Source organism: Fringilla coelebs, assembly GCF_963513975.1.
Source record: "Fringilla coelebs genome assembly, chromosome: 5".
Taxonomy (NCBI): Eukaryota; Metazoa; Chordata; class Aves; order Passeriformes; family Fringillidae; genus Fringilla; species Fringilla coelebs.
Genome location: NC_140033.1, coordinates 68576513 through 68591316, shown reverse-complemented (window position 1 = coordinate 68591316; position 14804 = coordinate 68576513). Strand labels below are relative to the sequence as shown.

The window sequence follows — 14804 nt, the reverse complement described above, 5'->3', positions numbered from 1 at the left end:
TCACCTCACAGTACTTCCATGAAAGTTAACACCACCTTTGTGTAGAAGAGCAGCTGTGTGAACAGTGGTGAGATTTAACTAGAACAAAGTAAAAATACAGCCTTTGCAATTCAAAGCAACTGCAACTCCCTCCACCAGGATGCCTGGGAAGGAATGCTAGGGGCCATTTCTATTTTGACTGAAGAAAAACACACACAGAAAATTGCTGGCAGGAGAAAACTTCTAGGGAATTATTATAAAACCCACTTTGCAATCAGAAGATAGCTGATTGTGTAAATGAAACTCTTGTGTCCACTTCTCTTGCAATCCCATTGTACAATATTACAAATTTAAATGCACACAAAAAAGACCCAAAGAAAGTTCAGAGGAAGCTGTATTTTTTTGAGGAAGCTATATACAAAATTATTGCAGTACCTTTTGACTATTTCAACTTAAAATAAATCCAATTCTTCATATGATTATTTGTTATATTTTTGTTGGACTATTCTTTGCCCCCATTAATCAGTAAGAATGGGACACTAAGATGACTGCTACCCTACTCAGCAGTTCAACTGGCTCTCAATACCAATATCTGTTATCCTTTCAGATGATGCACAACAGTGGGATTATGCATTCTGGATATATGTATTTAATATTCAGTTTTAAGCAAAAAGCATAAAAACTCAGCAGTGCAGTATTTAAATTTTTTTATTATGTTTATTTTACTATAGAAATTCAATTTTCCCTGTCTGAGGTGGTTTGGAATTTGTTTTTTTTAATGAGAGTCTTATTTCAAATAAAAGATGAAGACCCTTGTCCTTTACAGAATTCAACATCAACATGTTTTTCTAACAGCTTCTTCAGAGTAAAAATTAAGCTGAGCTGAGATGGCAGGAAAGATATCTAGATTTCTTCTGTTACAAAACACAATTCTGATTAAGATGATAAAGGAAATTAAAAGGAAATGAAACCAACACACATGTATTGCATCTCCTCAAAACAAGGATTATTGAAGGAACTGCTGGGCATTCCTGGAGCTCCAAACTACCAGAAAAACAACACAAACAGATGCTGTGCTGGGGTACAAAACTTGTCCTCTGGTTTGCTTTTATGGCAATTTCATATGGACTGTGTGTTTTGCAGCAGCAAATGTTACAGACAAGCAGAGTTGATGACAAAGATGTTCTGGATGATGCTCTCCACCTCAACTGATGGGGACTGAAATCCACTGCAATCCTGAGCCCCAGGGGCTGCAGGAATGCAGCAGCAATGAAGGCTGGATCCTAAAGCCCCAAATGCAGCCCACTCACCCACCCAGGGATCTTCAGGAGGTGGGGACCCAAAGCACATCGACCTGAGAAGCCCCATGCACCTCCTCCCTTGCCAGCTGAGCCACAATGACTGGTTTTATGCTTGGTTTTAGCTTTCACCAGCTGAAAAGTGAAATGTGCTAGCTTAAGCCACCTTCTTGATAATCAGATTTCATGGTTGTTTAAACCAAAATGCTGTGAATCACAAGATGACAAATTGAAAGAGCACACACATAAAGCAATGATAATTGCTGGAGCCATGGGCAGTAACTTGTCATGCAATGTTTATTAAATTGCTTTACAAGGGCCCACACCCTTGGTTACATGAACAGTTTCTGAAGTAAGCAGGGAAATCTAGTCCGGAAAAAGTTTTTCTGGAAAAAAAAATGTCAAGGTGGGGGAAGCATTTCTTGTTCTATTTTAAATTTAAGACTGCATTTTAACATTCAAATTGTGACTACATTTTCAAGTAGTTATTTCATTCTTTCATTCTTTTTTGCTGCCCACTGAACCCATCAGAGAATGATTACGGTGATGAATTCGAATGAATAATGAAAGATGACTCTGGGAAGAGTAATCTACTCATTCTACATTAAAAGTAATTTAAGATCATTCATTTACAGATTTGCATTTTGTTTAAAAAAGAAGATTCCTATCATTTGAGACAACTACTCTTGAAACCAGGTAGGAACACCATCCCTACGTTTTCTGAACAATTTAAATATCATGAAGATACTGTCAATTTTTATTTTCACCATGTTCAGCACTCTTTTTTACATTTATTTTAAACTTGACATTGGAGCAGAGAAAGAATAGAGAAGTGTTATGAAAAAAACATCTCAGATTTCATTCCAAAACTGCTGCACGAATTAACCTCTCTTGGGAATTAAAAACCAAAAAAGTCAAGCAACAAGTCTAACTTTCCATTTTACCAAACTAAAGGAAGGTTGACCCAACACTTCCATTCAACAACTTCTAGCTAAATTATCAACAAAACTACCCACAGATGTGCACATCTACCACTCTGAGAGCACCATTTAGTTCATACTAAAACCAAATTCTTTCTATTTCTGGCCTTCTGTGAAGCACAACTGTAGCTAGTACAAACAATGTGGACATCAAGGAGACACAAGACATATCCAAGGACATATCCAAGTGCACTGATCTGGTACCTTGTTCCACCCACTGGCATGAGCAGATGCCTCCTGCGTGCGCTCCCGATACTCCTGATATGTCACCGGCCTGCAGAAGTTAAACCAACACTGAAAGTTATAAAAGGAAACAAAAGAACATGAATAAAAGAAAGTTCTCAGTTTCCAGAGAACAAAATATTTGCATATGTATTACAGCAAGTCATTTTCAAGAGCTAACAAGTCTTGTGGTTCAGGACATAAAACACCAGCAGCAGACAGGGTCAGGAAGGCATCACCTTTCTCCCACTTACACACTTTGATATAACTGGTGAATTTCCTAATTATTTGATACTCTACAACTTAAAAGACATTAGATAAGTAGGTTTTCTGACATGCTAGAAAATTTCTAAGCTCTTGCATATGTTTTTTAACAATCTAGGATTTTGAAGACAGAAAATTCCCCAAAGAAATTCATACCTGAGCTAGAGGCCAATGCAGAATAAAATGTTATGGACTAATACAGACTGTTTTACTGCATTAACATTATGTCAGAGTTGAAACCTTTATTTGCAAGACACAGCACTTTTGATCACATAACCCCTTCATACTTCAGTAGATACCTCTATTCTAGATTTATCGTTTCTCTACTTCTCTGAATTGGGATGATAAAATTCCTCTCTTCCATACTCTTTTCTCCAAGATCCTTTGGCAGCTAAGAGTCAATAACAGCAAAGGTTTCCTGCCAAATGACAGCAGAAGATGCACTGCTTCAAAAGCAGCTCTCCTCAGCCCAGACCATTACAAAAGGCAAGTTCAGACTTCAGTTTAATGGAAATAGTGGTAACTGGCAGTGGAGATAAAACTGCTTCTTGAACTCCAGGAACCTGTCATAATCTAACATCTACTATACCCTAACACTTGTTTATATGCATATCAGAGGGCAGGAAAATAAAAGCCAAATTAGTAAGTATTGCATCAAATAGCACTACTCTAGCAAGAGGGGGAAAAAAAACTTGAGTTAAAGCACAACGGGGAAAACATAATTTAGGTTTGTCATTTTAAGGGCATTCTCTTGACTTCCTTGGCACATTAATTCTTTGAAACCAAATCTAAATCAATCAGCGGGATGAGCAGAGCAGGAACAGCTGCAGGAAGGATATTATCAAGAGATTAAACAGTAACTCTAGTTTGCCTTAGAAAAAGGCAACATGGTTTCACAGGCATTTCTGACTATATGTATGTACATACATAAACAAAAAATTATTTAGAAAGCAAATATTTCCCATAGAAAACATAGGAAGCCTAGAACATCAGAATATCAACAAACTAGAATCATTTAAATGCATGGCTGCATTTATGCAACTCTTCCTAAAGCAGAACCTTCCAACTCCAGCTCTCTACCAATGCATTTTGGAGGTCACTCAGAAAAGCCTCAAGTAGTTCATGTAGATCCATTAAATTTCAGGCTGGTCATTTATAACAGAAAACCAAGCTACTACAACAATTGTACCAATTTGCAAAGACATTAATTAAAGTACTAGCATGCCAACTGCAATGTGCTATTTACACAATAAGTTTAAGCTGGCAGGACAGCTGTTAAGGCACCAAGGTTAGCCCAGGAGCCCACATCTGCTTCAGATGTGCAGCTGAAGGGTGGTCACAGGGTCTGTAACTACCATCCTCTCCATGAAACCCTTCCTCTCATCATGGGCCAGACCACAAACAAACCCTCAGCTCCACTCCATAAGGCTAAGGACATTAACGTGGCTACAGCCCAGCACTGATGGAACTGACAATGGCAGCTGCCAGTTGCACCAGCAACTCAAACTGCTTGAAGCAGCCTCAAAAATTCAGCAACAAATTTTAGAACTTACATTGCTGCAAAGGGCAAATACCACAAAGAAGTATTTGCATATTACATTACAAAACAAAACTAAAAAAAAAAAAAAAAAAAACAACCCAGCCAGATAAAGGAAGATTGAAAAAGAAAGAAATGCAATACAAGATGCAGTCTCAGCTTCAGCATTTCAGCAGCAGTCACAGTGCAAAAGGAAGCACCCTTGAAAAAGTAAATGGAAACTCACTTGCTAAGCAAACTCTGCAGTGCTTTGTGCAGATGTTCCTTCAGTTCCTGGGACACTTTCTCCCCCAGATGAGCCAGGCAGTCTTCTATTGAGCTCTCTGGATTGGCAGGGCTGAACACTGGGGAAGTGTGGCAGTCAAACCCTGTAGTGGTAAATGCTGAGAGAAGAAGGTACACAAAATCAAACAGATTCACAGAAGAACATCAACAGTCTCAGATTTCTTATCCCACCAGTTTACACAGTTTACATAAGGGATGAAAAAAATCCCAGCTCGGTAGTCAAAGCATGCAATGAACAAATCATAGTAAAATTGTCCAAATACATTCTGAAAGTGCTGCTTACAAGGCAGAGATGACTTTGAGCTACATTTCCCCACCCCAGCTCTTGTTTCACAATTGCATCCTAACCAGCAAGTTTGCTGAATGTGCAGCTGTTCTCCCATTTTAAGCTGATGCCAACTCTGGCATCTTCTCATAGTAAACTGGCCCACACATGGACATCTCTGCAGCAGCACTGGAGTATCGTTTTTAAAATATTATTTGTTCATATAACCTTTCCCTTCTCAGTTTAAAACTTCTAAGAAAGCTCCATCTGAAAGAACTTAAACAGCTCTAGAGTGTTTTTATTTCAGATTTCTGATTTGACACACAAAGATGGGTTTGAAATCATTCCTTGCTGGGAGTCCTATAAAAGCCACATCTACAGGTCAAAGCATACCACAAAAAATAAACCTGGTGGAGGGGAAAAATCTGATGGTCTAAGTCCACACTCCTTGACATATTAGCTCCTGAGGACTTCTGCCATCAAGTGCAGCAGCTTAAGGGCTGCTTACTTTTCATTATTTATAGTAGAGTATTAAATGTCATCCAGTTGTTTGCTTTGGCCAGGCTCCACCACTCCAAATGGTAACGTTTAACTATTTTACTCCATGAGGCAAAGTGTACAAATCTTGTGGGGGGGAGGAGGATAAAGAGATTCAAGGCATTCAAAAATCTCTTTAACTGGAGTACCTGTTACAAATTAACCACCATTACAGTGCATAGAGATTATGGATTGAAACTGGAAAACCTGAAGAGCACCTTCCAAGATTTCTTCATCAAGACGTTTTAGCTCCTCCTCGATTTCTATTTTAATCTTCTCCAAAGCCTCTTTCTCCAGAGCATGTTGTGCCATAAGCTGTTGTTGAGTCCCTGAAAGAAACCAGAGAAATCATTTAAATGTTTTAATTTCATCTTTCAAACAAGGTAGATAATGGTACACAGTATTGAAATATTAAGTATGAAGGAATTTGAGGAAAAAGTTGGATTTCAGGCAGCAACAAGTATGATCCCTCCATAGGACTTAGTACAAAAGTTTTATTACACAAACCCAGAAACAGATAAATTTCCAGGCTTATTCAAGGTAGAATTGGTGCTTTAAATAAAATTTTAAAAATAAAAAACAAAGAAAGAAGAAAAAAAGAAGAACTGTACAGCTTCAAACAGCATACACAGGAACTTTAAAAGCAACATCTTCAATTTAAGACCAAAAGCAAACCAAGGCACATCAACAATCAGCTATTACACCTAATGCATTTATTATCAAACTACACCAAAACAAAGCAGACTGGCATAGGCCTGATTTTTAGCAGAAAAATATAAAATTTATACTGATGCCTGCAAAATCTACAACATTCTCAGAGCAACTATGCATGACATCAATGAAGAATCCTAAAACCCGTGAACTGTGCATCATTTCCCTGGCCAGGAGGAGTCCACAGGCCACAATTTAACACTGGGTTCACAAGCAAGACTAGAGGCAAAGGACCTCACAGTTGTCAGTCAGTTGCCAATTCTCCTCTCTTAACCAAGAAATTGAGGAATTTGAAATGGCTACATATCCCCAGAAGTCACATGCCATGGTTTGGGATCACAAATATATTTTCCAGGTGCTGACTCTAGATATTGGTAACGGAAGTTGTTTCAGCCGTATCAGTCAGGGTTACAGACTCTCAATCATCTGAGTCATTATGCTGTACCAAGAGACACAAAACTGTTTCCAACCAAACCCAGGTATTCAGGACATCTGAATTTGTCACCCTTTCTGCACCTACACCCAGGGTTACAGTTCTACCCAGACATGCAGACAATGTTCTGCTCCACAGACATTCTTCACTCAGTAGAAGAAAACAAAAAGGGAAAGGATTTGTATCTGTAATGTTGCTGTCAACTGACTCAATTTCCTCCTCATCACTTTCACTTCACATCCAGATCATCAGGTAAGTCCTGTAACAGCCAGGGGAGCTTTCTGGCACATCGTTTTTCATTCCTGTTTTGAAGGCACTAAATCATAATTTGGTGGTCTTGTGAATGACAGCTTTGTGGCCTGTTTCCTTTGGCTTGTTTCTCTGCTGGAACTCACTTTAAGTGTTGTCTTGCCTTCCCTTTTCTTCCACAATGGACACATATAATCACTAAATGTTATAAAAGGATGTGTGAAAACTGTAAAAGCACTTAACACACACAGATGTGTGGTTAACTACACACTAGTGAAGTACACTGTGCATTTCCTGTAATTAAAAAACCAATAGACAATAAACTTTCAAGGTCTCCTACAATTGAAAAATATGTTAAAAATCCACAGTATCAACCCACTGAACATGTGTTAATGCTTAAAAACTCAGCACAGGGATCCCTCTAAACCAATGTATGTTTAAGTCAGTATAAAATGTTTTCATATATCTCTGTGACCAGTCACTTTAATTCCATTTGACTTAACCACACATGTTCAGAATAACTTTTCTTAGCTTCTTAAATCCCTTCCCAAGTAGCATCTCTGCCACTCTGAGTAATAAATTCCAGAGAGGAGCAAACTGTTCCTCCTTTTGGTTCATACCCTGTCAGTCCCTTCTCAGCTGCTTCTTTGAAGAACTGAACCACTGCTCTGGAGTCAAGTGCAACAAGTGTGTGCAAGTTCACCCCTTGTGTGAACCTGTGCTTTCCCTGAGTCTGGAAGGACAGAGGAGCACCCATTCTCACAGGAATAATGTGACAATGATCATTCATGACAAGCTGTCATACCTGATAAGAAGTCACCCAGAAAATGGAAGGAAGAGAAATTCCACTGCTGCCAGTGTACAAAAGAGCTGTTTAGATAATCAGCACTGCACTCAATGGTTTCCATCTCCCAACACCCACAACTTTGCAGCAGCTGCTGATTCTGAGAGCACCTGACTATTCAGCCATGCCAAAACATCAAAACTCCACCCCTCCCAGAGCAGTGACTTTGCACTGTTTATTCCCCTGATAAAGAATGCATTCCAGCTTTCTGCATCTCCTGGATATTGACTGCTACCAACAAACACAGCACAAAGCAAAGGTCCTAAGTGAGGGGTATGTTTTTCTCAATTATCCAACTTCCAAGTCACAGACAGGGAGAAGAAAACAGTAAATCCAGCTTATTTTAGGTGAGAATATATTTTCATTATCAAAGATGCAAATGGTCACACCAGAAATGGTGTTGGTAAGAGACATAATAAGCATTGAATGCTTTCCTGTGCTCAAGAAATTGGTTTGTCTCTTCTGAACTTTGGTAAACCATCTCTGCAAGGCTCTTCCCAAAACCAGCCTACTTTAGGTGAGAATATATTTTCATTATCAAAGATGCAAATGGTCACACCAGAAATGGTGTTGGTAAGAGACATAATAAGCATTGAATGCTTTCCTGTGCTCAAGAAATGGGTTTGTCTCTTCTGGGCTTTTGTTAAACCAACTCTGCAAGGCTTTTCCCAACCCAGAGGCACAACTATAATGTTTAAGGACTGTTTTTTCCTCAAGAGTCTGGAATACCATCGATGGCTCTCTCTTCAGTCCCTGTGCTGAAAAGAAGACAGCAAAATAAAAATTTCCAAAGGCCCATCAGGTGTTGATTTAGATCAACCTTATTTGCTTGAAGCCAGAAGTGATTTTAGTGTAATTGAAGCCATCCTTCTTGCAACAAAACCAAGACCAACCAAGAGACCCAAAAGGACACACAGCAGTGTAATTTTCTATGTAAGTTCTCTGAATTTTCTATTCATTGAATAAAAACCCACCAAAAACCATCAGTCTCGCAAAGCACATAGGCCTACAAACAATGAGAAGTTTTAATTGGAAACCTATCAACCTATCTTAAAGTTTTATTCTTATGTCAGTTTTTGAAACAGAAAGATGTACACCAGAAAAAAAACTAGTACAAAATGCAGGAAAACAGAGGCAGAGGCAGTTCTGGCAGAGATAGTATAGTACCACTCCTGTTGAGAAGGATCACTTTTTTGGTTGGGTGTTTTTGGGTGGTTTTGACCCACCAGATCCTTCTAGTTTAACTGGAGCGTCAAAACTTCACTGAAATTTGGGACACTGTGATAGAAGGAGACTCAAGGGAAATCCTACCAACACCTAGGGCACCTTTTTTCTCATCTCCCATGTCATGTACACGTGCAGTGGAGAGGCAGAAGATTCTCCAGTGGGTGACACAAGGTGGCTGGAACTGGGATCCGGCACTGAACTGCCCTCTAGAGGAGTCCCTCACTCTCCCTCTCAGGCAGACAAGGAGCTTAACTCCACCAGGGCAAGCTAAAACTTGTCTTTCTGGATAATCCCATTACACTGAATATCATTCAGAAAACTTACCAGGAGTACAGTCTTATTTGGATCTAGGAAAAATAGATGAAGAAAAAGTACTGCAAAGTAGAGTCAAGGCCTCATATGAATGAAACATAAAATACAGGAGTTTCTTCTGCAAGTGGAAAGGAAACAAGCAGAAGGCAAAATTGCTGCTTCATTGCTTCCCATGGAAGGTCTGTCAGCACAATATCCAAATAAAAGCAAAATAAGATTAAAGACAGGTGTTTTTTATTGGAATCCTCTCAATTCACAAATCAATGGTGTTCAACTATGGAGTAGAAAGACTCCTGACCAGCATTTTGAAGTGCTACAAAAATCTACAATGGAAGGAATTTGGGATCCCTCAAAGTGTTGTATCAACAACTGGTGATGGTAAAACACACTGACAAGCAGGAATGCTGTGCTGCTGTTACCCCTCCTGTGTCTGTCACCAAACCCAGAAGTCTCCTGCTCAAGATGGGATTCCAGACAACAACAGTTCATTTCCATTTCCCAGCTTTCCCATCCCTCGTTCTCACCAGGTTTCTCAGCTCACACTGGGGACTGTAACACCCAGCTACACCTCCCAGCAGTGCATTAGGCAGGGCAGGAAATATCCATTATGGGCTGTGCTCCCCTCCAGGGGATTGCAGATTACAGCAAGCAGGCATCAGCCAGGTGCCAAACAACAAGGAGATACACACTGGGTATATAAACTGCTCAATAGTCAGTGGGGATGCACACAGCACTCTGAAATAACCACAGTGCAGCTCAAACGCTGCTTCCTTACAAGCAAGGTGAGCAAAAGTAGGAGAAAGGATTTTTAAAATGTAGCTAGCAGACAAAAGAAACCTCTCAGAAGCCTAGAAGGCAGAAACACACCACCAGGAAAAGTGAGTTAGAAAAGAATGAAACAAAACTTGAAGCAGAAGAATAAAGCATTTGCTTAGTTCAATACAGCCTGAAGTCCATTCAAAGCATTATAAAACAAGAGTGAGAAACAAGTTGGCAAATGAAAAGTAAGGCAAAATTATTTAATCCAAAGGCTTTGATCAGAAAACAGCAAAAACACTGAAAGACAGACCTAATTAAAGTGAAACATGACCAGGAGAGGGGACATTGTGCTCACTGTCTGGTTTGGGGAATGAGGTGGGGAAAATGTAGGAAGATTTCCTCTTTAGAAGTTGTAAAGTATGAATGCTTTAGAGTATTTTAGTAGCAAATCCAACTACAGACTGCTGTGACACAAGCCAACACATCTAAACAATATCTGAGAAGTAAAGTCCTCTTAAGGGACTACAGTATTTTTATTTAAGAATTTGTAGCTCCCTCTTTAGAGAGTTTAAATATACCTCTGTAATTCAGATTAGAAGCTTAGAGATTCCAGTAATGAGAATCAACTGATTCTGAAAATGAAAGGTTTCACCTCAATTTGGAAATACTTCAAAGGTAACTACAGCCAAATCATTTTTAAAAAGCTTTAAGACTAGCATTTTCCTTTCTGAATCTTCCATTTTTAGAACAAAGCAGACTCTTAAACATTGAACCTTTATATGTACCCAATACATTTCCAGTTACAGCCCAGTTATAAATGGGTGGGATGTTCAGAATGAGACATCATTGCTAAAATAAGCACATTTTTCAACAAAGGGTTTTATGAAACAGCTAAGGTGCCTCTCCTTTTGTGGACCACAGAGGCAGACAAAGTGGAAGTGGCAAACATACCTCAAATACACAAAGGTATTTATTAATTACAATTTATGAGTTACATAACATTAATTTAAAGAATTATATATAATATAACCAGCATGTGATTTAGTACCAAATGGAAAAGCAGTTCTGCCATAACTTTGTTACTGTCTTTTCTTTTCAGGAATTTCTCACTTCATGACAGGTAAGTTCAGTAAATGACAGCATATGCATTCTTAAATGATTGTTCAAAGAAAACAAAGATTCTGAAGACTGTCTCTATTTGGTTTGGGGTTTTTTTAAGTCTCCTTTCATCAGAATAAGTTCTGAATCACAGAACTAGTAGTGACTAAAACATCATTTAGAAGTGACAAGTCACCCAGGCAATCCTGACAAACAACATTGCTTAAGTGCTTGCCACCACAAATAAAGAACAGTTTTACCTCCTAGCTTTATGTGAAACACAATCTACCAAACTTCTTTTTTTCTGCCTTCTATTTATTTATATACCCTCTTTTATCCATAAACCTGTCCTGGAAGAAATATCTGACTCCATTGAGCCCTTGACTTTGCATAAATAAATAAATAAATATAAGTAGCATAGGCCACATCTCTGTAGCAGCACTGACTGACAACAACAGCAGCCTCAGTGTAATAGGGCAAAACTATTTAGCACAAGAGATTGCTCAAGACACCACTCAGTTTATGCCAGTAAACATCACCTCACCCCTGCTTACTTCCACTTGTGTCCCAAAAAAATAGCAAGCATGGGCTGAAATTCTCATGCTGGCTCAACAAAGGTTAATATATATCCATCCAAAGGCAATATACATCCTAACCTCAAAACACAACTAAAACCACTTGCTTCCTAAACACCAACCAGCCCTGGCATAGCTCAAACTAAAACATTAATCTACACACAAACAGCTTTGTTTCCATCAGCACCTCTCATCTTTCAATTGAAATTTATTCATTTTTCACTGAACAAACCAAGAGATTCATTACACTGAACATCAGGCTCGCGCTCTGCACCCCTGCAGAAACACCCCAAGAACCAATTGCAAATCCAGCTGCACACGGAAATGGCTAGAGATGAATATGCAAATATTACCTTGAGTTGGAGGAGGAGGAGGAGGAGGATGCTCCTGTGGCTTCTCCTGTGCTAGAAGGCCCAGGTAGCTGAGCACTACGTATTTGGTTTCATAGTGAAATCCTACAGGCACGGCAGTAGCGGACGCCATCGGGGTGGCTGTGCTGCGCTCTGGGGAGCCAGGAGGGCTGTGAGGGAACAGGAAAGGGGTTGTTGGTTGGGTTATAAGGCTGCAACAAGACACAGGTCACGAACCCACACGTAACAAGGAATTATGTAACAATCCTGAAGCAATATCCAGGTTTTTGCCCTGATATCCTATGCATTCTTATTTTAATAAGAACCATGCAGAGTAAGCCCAGCTGTGCCTCAGTGCAGCTCCTGCCTGCTGCCAGCAGTGGCATTTCCCACTCCTGCCTACCACAGTCACACTCCCATGGAAGCAAAAGGAGCAGTCACTCAGCACAGGTTTTTGTCAAGTTGGTATGGCTGCAGAGATTTATTTTTTGGGCTATCCATTGCCCCAAAACAGAATTATCAAAAATTGTTGACCTGCCACGGTCACACTCCCATGGAAGCAAAACAAACAAGCAGTCCCTCAGCACAGGTTTTTGTCAAGTTAGTATGGCTGCAGAGATTTATTTTTTGGGCTATCCATTGCCCCAAAACAGAATAATTTTTTTATTTATTTAACTTCTTTTTTTTTTCATTATGATACTAAAGGTACTTCAATTTTCTCTTTTTTTTCCCCGTTCAAATAATCTGGACTATTGAGTCTATTATGTCATTTACATGAAAAAGTTGCATTTAGACTTAGAATTATCCTGAGTCTATAATTACCTTGGGTCGTGGACTAATAAAAAAGTGCACTTTTTGCCCCCACAAAGGTGTTTAGAAGGTTGACCTTCAATTTTACAAGCTTCTTAGTAGTCCAAGTCACAAACTTGAAAAGGACAGAAATTGTTAGAGACCAGGCAAGTGTCTTTCTGTTAGCTGAAACTGTGTTTTAAAGGGTTAAATTTGCAGGAATGTTAAACTTAGGAGTGGCCATCCTCTAGTCTCTGAAGAGTCTAGCTCTTAATTTCGTTGACTGAAATGCTCACCCATTGTTTGGTGGTTCCCTTTAAACACATTGGTCAGAGATGTACTGATGCTTTTTCAATGACAGTAGGTTTTACAGTTAATTTTTCCCAATATTTGTGGCATTTAATTCATTTTGATGAGGTTCTGTATTAGATTTTGAGTTTACACCTCAAGCTGAAAGTGTAGCCCAAAACCAGGATGAAGCAAGTCTCAGCAGGGTGGAGGGAAATTGTCAACTGGCAAGGGTCAGTTTTCCACAACTTTTCTTAATTCCTTGCTGTTACAAGAACAAAACAGCTGGAGTACACCCCACAGAAAATAAATCCCATGCTGGGAAGTGTAAGTCAGGGCTCAGAGCTTATGGATTTTTATGGAAGTTAGAAAGAGACCATTAGTCTCATGTTTTGACAGATTCTGAACATTTCCTTAACCACAACATGTGGTGAAAAGGCAGGTTCTGAGGAGTCTCCCTTTCCCAAAGCCTCCCATGAATATTTTCTCTGCTTTCTCAGATTTGCTACTGCGATGCTCAAAAATTGTAAGACAGAAAAAGTGACCAAAATTGCCTTGAATTAATTTTACTGTTCCAACAGCACTGGAAAACATCCGGTCAACAGAGTAAATTCCTTGGAATTAACATTCATTGGAGGGATTGGAAGAACAGATGGTTGTTTGTCCTGGGTTTCCCACCCAGACATTATTAAGGATAAACCAGAAATCCACACCTAACAGCAACATCTGGCCAAAAAACTCCTTCCTGTTTCACTCTAATTGTTTTCTTGCTTTTTTCCAATATCCAAATAAGACCTGCAGGAAAAACTAAGGTAGGGAGAAATTAAATGCAACATAATAAAAAGTAAAATCTCAAACAACAACATGGAAGTGGGGAAGAAGCCATGCAAGAGATTAACAGGATGCTTGAGATTAATCAACATGTTTTAGCTGGTTTTGTTTGGTGAAGTCTGGATAACTACTTCCCACATGCTGTCAACTTAATGGATCAAATAATACTACCCAGGGGTTTCTGACAAACTCTTCAAGTTAAGCTCTCCAGGTCTTCAAAGAGTCATTCCCAAACAAGCAGTGGCCTATTCTTGGCCACCAGAATGGATGTTTAAATGAAAAGCACACAAGGAAGATTATGCTATCAAACAGCTACTGAACAGGCACTGAAAGAGCCAGATAATTTAGTAATGTTAAGTATGTCAGATAATTTAGAAATGTGTGAGACACAGTTCTATTTAGAAGATGATTTTTTTTATCAAGTTTAAAGTTTAAAGCAGTTAGATGAGCAAAATGCTAAATACAAGAAAGAGATATTGGACCCTCTCAAGAGAATTATGGATTGCACTGGAAATGCCTTGGGACTAAAAGAAAGAATCAGGTTCCAAAACCAAAATACAATCTGCAAATGAAGCCATAATAATTAATAATAATAATAATAATAATAATAATAATAATAATAATAATAATAATAATAATAATAATAATGCAAAAGAAAAGCACTTGCCTGTCTAGCTGATCAAGATGCCTGGGCTAACTTCTAATCCCTCCTCCCTGAGAAGGAAATTCAGATTAACAGTAGTTGTACACTGGTTACTGAGGATAAAGAGAACTAGAACTGTGTTGTGGCATGGTTGCTGTGGGAGTAGGTAGCTTGGCAAAGAAAAATTTACCACCAAACTAAAAGCTGTAAAAGGAAAAGAACTGGTGTAAAATTAGTTGGCTATTCCCTATAGAAACTCTAGTTTCTGAAACTCATTCAGTACTGAAAACAGAAAAGTGCTCTCTGATGAAGACCATGCTATGGCAGG

At 39.0% G+C, this 14804-nt stretch overlaps 1 protein-coding gene across 1 annotated transcript in view; it reads right to left on the bottom strand.

The window, feature by feature from the left end:
* BCL2L13 (BCL2 like 13) overlaps positions 1-14804 on the bottom strand; it is a 37417-nt gene that overhangs the window by 18997 nt on the left and 3616 nt on the right. Inside the window, exons 2-5 of the mRNA XM_084206526.1 lie at positions 11929-12095; positions 5586-5696; positions 4507-4663; positions 2462-2531 (exon numbers count right to left, since the gene is read on the bottom strand). Coding sequence (XP_084062652.1) covers positions 2462-2531; positions 4507-4663; positions 5586-5696; positions 11929-12058 — 468 coding nt within the window. The 5' untranslated portion in view covers positions 12059-12095. The remainder of the gene's footprint in view (positions 1-2461; positions 2532-4506; positions 4664-5585; positions 5697-11928; positions 12096-14804) is intronic.